This window comes from Gavia stellata, chromosome 3, assembly GCF_030936135.1.
Source record: "Gavia stellata isolate bGavSte3 chromosome 3, bGavSte3.hap2, whole genome shotgun sequence".
In the NCBI taxonomy this organism is placed as follows: Eukaryota; Metazoa; Chordata; class Aves; order Gaviiformes; family Gaviidae; genus Gavia; species Gavia stellata.
The window spans coordinates 665,026-675,705 of NC_082596.1; the positions used below are offsets into that span (position 1 = coordinate 665,026).

The window sequence follows — 10,680 nt, forward strand, 5'->3', positions numbered from 1 at the left end:
CAGATACCTGCAGTTACATTTGTGTTGTGTGCGGAGAGCTAGCAAGTACTGACATGTTGGTCTTTAACTTGCTGTCATGACACAAAGATTCCAGGTCCAAGGTGTCATCCCCAAAGCCAGGCTGACTTCAGCAGAGTTGCAGTTTGAGGATTCTCAGGCAGTTATATATGATTTGATGCACACTGTTGGCTGACTCCTTTCACTGGTGGTATTGCTCAGCCCTTGGTAGTCACTCATCTTTTTCTCTAAGAATCCTTTCCCTTTTGGGGTGTGCACCTGTCCAGGTTCTGTGCCAAGTGAGTTAGAGGGCTGGCCACTCAAGCCCCAGTGGCAGCTCTGGACTACCTGAGTTTCCCCAAGCCTCTGTTGAGGTCACAGTGCAGCACTGGGTCTTCATGCAGCTGAGAAGGTGCCTCCAAAGGAGGCTACACCTCCAAATCATCAGGCAGTTCCTCTGGACCTCTCTCAGCAGTGCAGTAATTAAGAGACCATATTTCTTCCTGGCCATAGTCACACAACTATGTCACTCACTTTGGATCAGTGCAGTGCTATTTGGCTGGGCTGTGTTCCTCAGCAATGCATGCCAAAGTCATCACAGCCCCCTGTGCTCTGCTCTCTGCTGTTCATGAAGAGCATGACTTCCAGCACACATTTGCTTTATTTCACAGAATCACAGGGGTTGGAAGGGACCTCTGGAGATCATCTAGTCCAACCCCCCTGCCAGAGCAGGTTCACCTAGAGCAGATTGCACAGGAATGCATCCAGGCGAGTTTTGAATATCTCCAGAGAAGGAGACTCCACAACTCTCTGGGCAGCTTGTTCCAGTGCTCTGCCACCCTCAAAGTAAAGTTCCTCCTCATGTTTAGATGGAACTTCCTATGATCCAGTTTGTGCCCGTTACCTCTCGTCCTGTCACTGGGCACCCCTGAAAAAAGACTGGCCCCATCCTCCTGGCACCCACCCCTTCAGTATTTCACAGAATCACAGAATCACTGAGGTTGGAAAAGACCTGTAAGATCATCAAGTCCAACCATTAAGAAGCATTAATAAGATCCCCCTTCAGTCTTCTCTTCTCCAGACTAAAAAGACCCAAGTCCCTCAGCCTTTCCTCATAAGAAAGATGTTCTAGTCCCCTGATCGTCTTTCTAAAACACTAAATCTTCATTTCTAAAGCACTAAATGGCTGAGATAATCTCCCCCTCTTTTCTGCCTCCTCCAATTTTGCTGCTTGCACAAGGTGGGCAAGTTTATATGGAAAAGAGGGCTTCTTGCACTCTCACAGCTGTGAAACTTCCCTAAATGCTTTCCATATAAGTATATAGAGCTGCCATCCTTTATCCTACAACTAAAGAAAAATTAAGCTACTCCTCACTTGTGCTCTTGAGCTGAGCAAGATGACGCCTAAAAGATAGATTTTGATCAGTAGTGGCCAGAACTTTCAGACTAGTTTGGCATTATTAAACTTGTGGAATACTGAGCTCCTCTGAAACCCTATCCATGCATTTGTATAGCTCAGAGAAGTGTTGAGCTCAGTGTAACTACTGGGTACAAACCTAGAAAGAGTAGCAGAAGTAAAAAATGCAGCCACTTTTGAAGTAAACAGAATACCTCAACAGCATCCTTTGACCTTTGTATCCTTGAAGCACTACATACAGCTAGATTAAACTCTATTTCAGCAAACGAGTAGGGCTTGGGACATTTATGTCTGTCCCGGGAGTCGTCCTGATTTTCAAGCCACCTCAAGTTCATGATCACAAACAAAGTTGTTTTCTCATGGTGTTGTCACTCTGGTCTGATGAGCTACAGACAGCTCTGGTTGTTGGAATGGTCTTCATTTTGTGAAGGCTTTAAAATTAGCAGGAACTGGTGGAGTTCCACGATTATCACTTTTAGCGATTTCTCCAAAGGTGTCTCTGCCATCTGTTGGGATGTAACTGCTTCCTATCCCACACCAGTTCTCTATACACACCTGAATGTAAAGAAGAAAGTTGATTTTACAGAAGAAGCTAGGCCTGGGAACAGTGCAGATGCAGAATTAGGATCCAGGCCTCTCAAGGAAATGTAGCTCATGTCTTTGCTCTCCTCCCATGTTTCTACTAATTTTCTGTAGTCTTCACTCTTTCTGCCTTTCATGTCACTTCCTATCCTCTCCTCCTTACGCACACAAAGTAAAAGGAGGGGGGCTCTGAGGTGCAGACACACACCTCATCCTGCAATTCAGGCAATGGGCTGCTTGACGTTAGCACAAAGGATTAATGTTGTAATCCTGTGCAATCACTGAGGGTCATGCCTCAGCTCCTGTATTACCAACACCTTTGAGGGCAAAAGGTTCTCTGTAGTGCGTTGGAAGGCTGGAGGTGGGGAATTACCTGGCACTCGTGTTACAGAGGTGCATGCTCACGTCTTCTGTTCTCTTCCAGTCACCTGATGCAGCTGATGACTTCAGATACATAGATGACAGAAATAACTCAGGTAAGCTCATGGCCAAAGTCATCTTTGTACGACTTGCTTCTCACCACGGTTCTAGAGGGTTCCCCTTTGCTTGCTTGTGGAATCAACCCTGAGGATTTCAATTTCTTGCTGCTTGAAGCAATGTCCTGTTTTGTCCATTCTAGATTGAAACCTCCAAACTCGCCACGTTCAGTTTTGGGTAGGATATTTGCATTGTGCTTTAATGATGGCTTATTTGCTGAGAATGGTGTGTAACAAGCATGCCTGGTTTTCTTCCAGTTTTGCGTTCTGGAATAAAGAGTGGTAGGAAGTGGGTGGGAAGTTTTGGCCTCTGTGACCTGCTGTAAGTGGGTAACATCCATTGTTCAGGATCTGCCTTGTGCCCCTTTTGCTAGAGCAAAGACTCTTGCTGCTTGCAGCAGGCAGATGCAGATAAATTCATCCTTGAGAGCATTTGGGTGCTTGAGTACCCAGGTGACTCTCCAAGTCTACGCTTGTGGATCTGAGTGCATGGTCATCTAAATATTAATTAAAGCTTCGTCTTCTCTATCTCTTCAGGCTGTCCTGGCTATGGTATGTCTTTCTGTCCCCAACTATAATAGACAGGCTCAGACTATCTCCCACTTTGTTCTAGGTGGCTGTAGTAGTAGTGTGGCGCTCAGCAGGACCTGTCTGCTCCTTAGTAGTAGTACTTCTGTTTCCTTCAACAGTTGATGCTGGTTTTCTTCTACCTGTTTTGCAGATATTTTTTCCCCCCTTTATTTTATACAAGGAACAGCTTCTCTCTCACTTTTATCTTGGTAAATCTCTCTGAGTAAAGGCTGCATTCCAGACAGCTGATCCATGTACGGGTCATTTCCAGAAGGAGGTTCTGCTGCAGAGATACTCAAGAAAAACTTACTTTCCTAAGAACAACATTTGTTCTTCATCCCTCAGAGTAAACCTCTCAACCCTGCATTACTCTCTTGAGGTAGTCCATTCAGTCAGTGTACATAACTAGGAGGTCGCTGAAGGGTCAGGAAATAATGAGCAATTGCTTAGGGGCTTCAGACCTCACTATTGCCTGTCATTGGTTTGGGCCCTCAAATAGAATAAAAGCCATAAAGAAGAGTGTGGTGATCTATCAAGAGTTTTTTAACCCAGTCCTTAGTCCTTAAGTAAACCTTAAGTCACCACTGTATGAGGCTGTGATGTCTGTGAGGCACCAAAAAAATGTAGGTGTTCCAAAATCAGTTTGGAAGGATAGCAGATGAAGATGCAACTAAGCTCTTTTGGTACAAAACAAAGCTCTCAAGTTTTTCTTAGGTTGTTCCCCCCTCCACCCCCCATCTCATTCTTCCAGGCAGTGTAGCATTCCAGCCAACATACAGATTTTTATTTTTTTTTTTACATAGATTCTGCCAAGTTATAACATCTGTATGAGGAATTTAAAAAATCCTCCTTTTCTGCATCAGTTCCAGCCTCCTGCTAGGCCTGCCTTTGTCTCTTTTCAGATATTCTTCTCAGAACATGTGGAGAAAATATTTGGAATAAAATATTTCTCTGGGAAAATACTTGAGAATTGGAGTGATTTTTACTTGCATTTTTCTTTACCGTAAAAGGAAAGGAAACCAGTTACCAAAGATGGAAGGAGTACATGCTGAACTAGTTCAAAACAACACTACGTGTGTGCATTCTCCTCCTGTGCCCCCCCAGCCCCAGATCCATTTGCAACTCCCAGCACTTCAGGCACCAGTTTGACATCTCCTATCAGGCCTTTCACTTCTGTGTGTATTTAATACAGCTTTAAAGAGATCTAATTGCTACATATAGTGACACCTTTTCTCTGGACACCTCTACACACCCTGGGATTTTAATCAGAATTATTCTGATCATGGACTTAGGGCTTTTTGATCATATGGTAAACTCCTAAGCATTTCCTCAACTTTGTGCTAGAAAAGCATTGTAACAGAACTCCAAGGATTTCTTCCTGCTGAGTACAGGAAATTGTTAGCTATCTCTCTTCTGAATGTGTTTCAAAGCCCACCATTTTCTTCTTGTCCATTGCAGATGGGCTCTGCGAAACAGTTTTCTCCGTTCTCAGGTCTGACTTCATGGTCATCATCTTTAAAATGTTTTTAAAAGCATTTATTCCAAGGTTTTCAAGAGGCCATGAAGTTATAGGACTACATAATAGCATTTTTAGGGTGGAACCGTGCTATGTGTTTGCTTTATGACATAACTTTTCCAGATCACTTAGAGCCGGGGTCTTTTGCTTTCCAATGTTATAACCATCAGGTTTCAGAAATACACCCTTGATAACTTTGTATTGCACTTATTACTGGATACCTACTTATGGTATGTAAGAAACTACTTTTGTCCTCATGGTCTTTGTCCACTTGGGATGTCTAACGTCTACAGCAACTTACACAGAAAAGGTATCTTTTTACCCTACACTGGAATAATCACTGCTGTATTATTGGTTTTATCTAGGACTCAGCTCAGCAACTCATATACACATAGGAATGCAAGATGACCTCTCTACCTTCTTGTATTGTTAATTTATACCCATCCATCCTTTTTAGCCACATCTCTACTCTAAAGACTTTTTATATGCGATTACATTTTATATGCGATTGGGATTATATTACTTTTATTGAGCTTAAGCATCATCCAATAGCATGAAAATAAACTTCCTAAGTCAGCATGAGGTTCTGGCTAGTCCAGTATTGTGTCAGATGTGAGCCACTGGGAATACCGAGAAAAGAGCATAAAAGAAGAAAAGCACAAAGTGTTTCCTTCTAGAATACTACTCCAGGCTACGACAATCTGTGTTTTAGCACTTTCTAAGCCAGAGGCCTTTAACTTTAGAGTTGTTTATTTCTTTCTTGACTCTATTCACATTTGCAGTGAATTTCACCTTTTACATCATTGCCCAGGTAACTCTGTAAAATCCTAATACCATTTTTTGTAGTTGAGTTTCATTTGACTACCCTGATACACAGGTTGGTATCATCAGCAGTTTCTCTCAATACAGTCTTCATCACTTCTATTCCTCATTAGTTACCAAATACTGACTCTAATACAGATAGCTGCTCTATGTTGTGATAGCAGGTAATATCTTCCTGCACTTTTTCTGTGTTTCAACTAATTTACCCACTACAGGACATGTCGTTTTACCCCATGGCAGCTTGTTTTTGTTAAGAGCTTTGGCTGAGGAACAATCAAAAGGTTTTTTAAAAAGTTCAGTATGTTGTGTTGAGATCACTTAACTTGCATGTTTGACGGGTCCTTTGGCAAATTCTAGTCTCAGAGGGTCTAAAAGGAATGACTTGCCTCTAAGCCACATTGCTTTCCTCCCCCACCCCCACCCCCCATGTGGATTTTTATCTGCATGTGTCCATGCCTTTCTTTTATACCTGTTTGCCTTGTTTGGAAGTCAGTCATCTGCCTACCAATCCCAGTATCCTTTCAAGATGTCAGATTTCCACTACATTCATTTGGTTCTGAGGCCTTTTCAAACAACAGGTTAATGCTACAGTTAATAGTTCAGGAGGGCTTCTGAATTGTAACTACTCATACTTGAGTACTGTAACAAGGGAGATACTGCATCTTGGAGTCTGGCTCTAGACCAGAGGGAGGGCCACTGGGTACAGCTCAGCAGACTGTGCACCTTTCATCTGATACAGCTCCATAGATTTCTGTATTTCAGGTTCTCTGCTACATTCGAAGACTTTAGAGAGGCTTCTCATGAGCCAGTTTGCACTTGAAGTGAAAAATCTGTGGTTTTGTGGAACTTTTTCCTTTTTACACAAGTATCTCACAATAGTTGCTCAAGCCAAATTATCCCAAAGGGCAGATGTTCCAGGTGTATGTCAAGGCACACCAGATAAGCTCTACCAGCTCCTTTCAGGAGGGTAAGGAGCTACTGTAACAGCAGTATACTTTAGATGCAGAACACATCCTAAAAGGCCTGAGACCAAGTTAACTGAGAGTCTGCCCTGCCCGAGTATCTTTCCTGGTGAGTTCTTTTGGTGAGGGACACAAGTCACAATGTAGATTTACAGAAAGGACTTAGCTGTCTAACTTCAACATTAAACAAAGCCAGAATGCTCACTTCTCTCATATAGCTATGGCATACCATACTGGCAGTCAGGCTGGTCTTTAGTGCATGCTACTCTGTTGAAACTAGTGAAGTGTTTGGAGTGCTAGCATACACCTGAGTCCTTTCAGTGTTCTTGATTTTTCCGAAGGCTTGGCACTTCCCGTAATTTTCAGTGAATTGTGGGTGTTAGGGACAGTTGTCTTCTCATGCATGTGACTTCCTTCCCAGAATCCACAGTAGTCAGTACATGAACTACAGATCACCTGAAAGTTCTGAGCACAGGATTACTGTAAATAGCTAAGACTTCAGTGCTATCTCAAATTCAGCACCTGGGTATACCCTTATGTCCACGTTAACTCTATCAGCTATATACTTAACCTGGCACTTTCTCTTAAAACCTTAACTTTTCTTGTCTACATAGTTCCCCAGGAGCAGGATGGGCAGCAGCCAGAGGAAGAGGAAATGTTAATAACACGTGATTCATCAACACCTACTTCATCAGCACTTGAAGAAATGGCCCTGTACAGCAGCAAACGCAAACTCCGACACAGCCGGCGCAGTTTGGAGGCTGCTGTCCCTACGTAGAAGATCTGATGCACCTGGGCGATGGAATAGCCCAGCACAGGGCTTTTGAGCTTCCTGTGCTCCAGGGACAGCACTGGACTGCCCACACTGCTGCCTCCTGGACTCTAGATGGGAACTGAGCACCCCAGGGAGCATTGTGGTCAACTAACTTCCTTTAAGGCTGTGATCCGCCCTCTTTTCTCACCCAGTAATGCACTGGGGCATGTCCTAAACAAAATGGGACAACAGTAGACTTATTGATGGCAAATTGAGAGGAGGTATGGGTAGGACAGTGGGCAGCTGCAGCTTGTTAGCCTGTAAATATTGTGTGTGGGGGAAGGGTAGGACAGGGAGAACATAGGAGTGTGAGAGTGTGTTGGGCTCCAGCTGTTATTTCCTCAACTTGGATTTTTTAGTGGTTAATATGGGAGCTTCTACTCTGGTATGAATTAGAAGGAAGGTCCAGCCTGCCTTTGCTCCTACTTAATTTCCAGTCTTTTGCCAAAAAGCATCTCCTTCCACCTCCCGCACCACGTCACCTCACTTTCTTTTGGGAGCATGTGGAAATGGGTAGCTTGGAGGCAAAAAAAAAAAAAAAGAAAAAAAAAAAAAGGAATTTCAGTGAAGTGCCTCCCTCTGACATTGACACTTACGTGCTGAAGCAAAGACGACTGCATAAGCAGGAGCCTGTGCCAGCTCTGTGCCACTTGCCTCTGTGAGCGCAGCAATCTATCCCATGTGGGAAACTGCTCCTGACAGTATTATGTGCTATTCTGGGAGACAGGTACCTACCTGGATGTACACATAATTGTGTGTATCTCATGAATGCAGTGTGAACCACTCTACAAGCACACTGTACTGAGTGTCAGAGGAGGCCAGGTATCTGTCTTCTGTCAGCACCATGACTGAATTGGTGAACTGGGGCAGAAATGAGAAAGGAGACGAACAGCTGAAGCAAGAGTATAGCAGTGTGCGTGTGTGACAGCAATAGAGAGCAGAATAGTTGGGGATTAGGATACGGTGGCAGAGATAGGAGGTGTAAACAGCAGATAACATAGTGGGTTAGGATTCAGGAAATGGGGAAGGGTAGGAAGTGGCATTGCTGGGGTCAGGTTAGGAGTAATGGGGTCTTACAGGTAGAAGGATACTAGTGGATGAGTCCGCTATGTTGCCCGCTAGCTGTGAAATGAAATGTGACGTTACAGGGGTGCCCAGTGTGGGGCTCTCAAGGAGCGCCTGCCAGGCAGGGAGCACAATGAAGTAGGATGGGTCTGGCCGATGCCTTGCAATAACTACACAATTCTACTCTTTGCCAACTTGTTGGCTTCAGGCCCCTTTCCATATAGAACAGGGAAAACACATGCTTGCCTGTGCAAGAGGAAAAAAATTAAAATGAAAAAGGAGCAGGGGTGCGATTCCTGGTTTCCATGAGTGGAACAAGGGCTGTGAACAGATTCTGTATCAAGTGAGCTCTGCAGATGTGGAGGAGACAGATGCTGCTTATAGCTCTGAAATCAGTCTCTGCTGCCCACTACTGAAGTAAAACATCCCTCTTTTTTTTTTTTTTTAATGCCTCTAATAGGGAGAAAGGCATCTGAGCTTGGCAGTAATCTGATCTGTCTACCCTGATACATTGGTGCTCTCTGCTGAACCCCTCCAGCAGTAAGACCAGAGTTGGACTTTAAGCCTTTCAGTGACTCAAAGTGGCTTGGGAGCGACAGGCACTTCTGCTTGTATATTTGCTGAATGAAAGAACTGGATGCAATTTCTTTTAGTCGAGAATCTCCCTTCATGCCAAAATCCAGTGGATCATTCTAACTGACTTCGTATGTTTTAATTTTACAGAGCTTTGAAGGGGGAACTCTGATAATCTCAAACTGCAGCTATGGCTGCTTCCATCATCAGCAATTTGGGCTTTTCCTTTTTAAATCTAATTTTAGCATTTGCTTTTTAACAACAGCAATTTTGGAAACAATCCTGGATTGGTTTTGGTGACTAACTTGTGATTCTTTTTTTTCTTTCCCTTTGCGGTACCTGGTGCCAGGCTCTGGGTTCTCTCCCATTCTCTCCTGAGAGACTCTGAGGGAAAATTAGCGCATCAAGACTGTAACTAGTGAAATTTGTACAACCAAAGAAATCTATTTTGTGGTTCAAGGATAATAAAGTTTACTTTACATTTTAGAACCTTTAGTTAATGTGGTTTGCCCTGTGTGAAGTCTGCAATTTCTGTATCAACACTTTGGTTCTTATCACTCACCTTATAATCTAGCAAACATACTAGTGATTTTCCTGCTTTTGTGTGCAGAAATTAATGATCGCCTTCCTGCCAGCTGCAGGAGTATCAAGATGAGCACGTGCTAGTCATGTAAAGTTGGTAGAAAACTGGCATTTATGCTGACAGGGGAGGAAGAGAATCTAAACCAGTAACTATTAGCTCCATCTTCATGTAGTTTGAAAGGGACTCCTTACTTTGGAAGTAGCAGATTCAGTCTTGGAGGGGAGGGAGGGGAGCAGAGGTTTCTGCTCCAGAGAAGCTGTAATACTGGGGAAAGGAAATGAGGACAAACAGGTGAGATGATACCTGTAGGATACAGTGGTTTAGTTATCACATCACTGACACCTGTTTAAAAAACAACATCCTGCTTAATGGCATACAGGAGAGGGAGGTAAATTCAGGAATGAGAAAAAAAAAAGCTATAATGTGCTGTTCGGTGTTACTACCTTTAAGACAAGTACCGATGCTAACTGCAGAAAGACTTAATTCTGTCCATACGAGGGGCTGATTAGGCACGAAATGTACCTATGTGCTGTGGTGCCCATGTGCTTCGTGCCTGGGCCTCTGTCAGTAAAGGCTGGCCAACGTGATGCTGCTGCCTGTGGCAGTGAGGACCAGTTCCTTCTGCCACTGCTGAGCTCTGTGGTGCCTGCTGCTCCAGCCCCTTGCCTCATGGGTGTGGGTGAGTTCACGGAGCACCAATCCTAAGGCTTTGGCTCCATTTGACCAACTGCCAGGGGTGTGGGGGGGAGAGTGTGTGTGTGTCTGTGTGTGTGGACACAAGTGTGGACACCTGGACACGAGTAGTAGCCTGGAAGTGATGCACAGCCTGAGCCCTGCTCATCAGCTGATGTCATATAAAACAGTGATACCAGCAAGATCTTAAGTCTCTTTGCTTTCTTTACTTGGCTCTACTTTAAAAAAGCAAACCCGCTATTTTGTTTACGTGATTAAAGTTTTTAAGAATACAGTTTAACTGGTAAAAAACTAACACATTTCCTGTAGCCCAAACAAGTTTTTCCTAGTCTGGGTCAATGGATGGCCACCAAGGTGTGCCACACAGAAAGAAAAGCAGCCTCAGTGGGAAGAGGGCAGAATTCCTTTTTCTAGACACAGTGTCACGCTAGACCTTGGCCTCATTCTCCATCCTTTGCAACTGTTGACTTGCAGATACAGATGGAAAAGGGGCCTTGGCAGGTGACATGGTACCACAGGAACAGTCTTGTCTTAGCTCAGCTTGGAGGGTTCAAGAGTCTAAAGTGTAGACTTACACAGACTAAAACAATATATTTCACAGGTCCTCTCC

At 43.9% G+C, this 10,680-nt stretch overlaps 1 protein-coding gene across 2 annotated transcripts in view; it reads left to right on the forward strand.

Annotated features, from left to right (window-relative positions):
* The window catches only part of SCRIB (scribble planar cell polarity protein), a 113,147-nt gene extending 103,838 nt beyond the window's left edge, over positions 1 to 9,309 (forward strand). For both annotated transcript variants that reach the window (XM_059815399.1, XM_059815398.1), the window contains exons 45-46: positions 2,421 to 2,472; positions 6,957 to 9,309. In XM_059815399.1, the coding sequence (XP_059671382.1) occupies positions 2,421 to 2,472; positions 6,957 to 7,120 (216 nt within the window). In that variant the 3' untranslated portion in view covers positions 7,121 to 9,309. The remainder of the gene's footprint in view (positions 1 to 2,420; positions 2,473 to 6,956) is intronic.
* Positions 9,310 to 10,680: the final 1,371 nt, after the last annotated feature.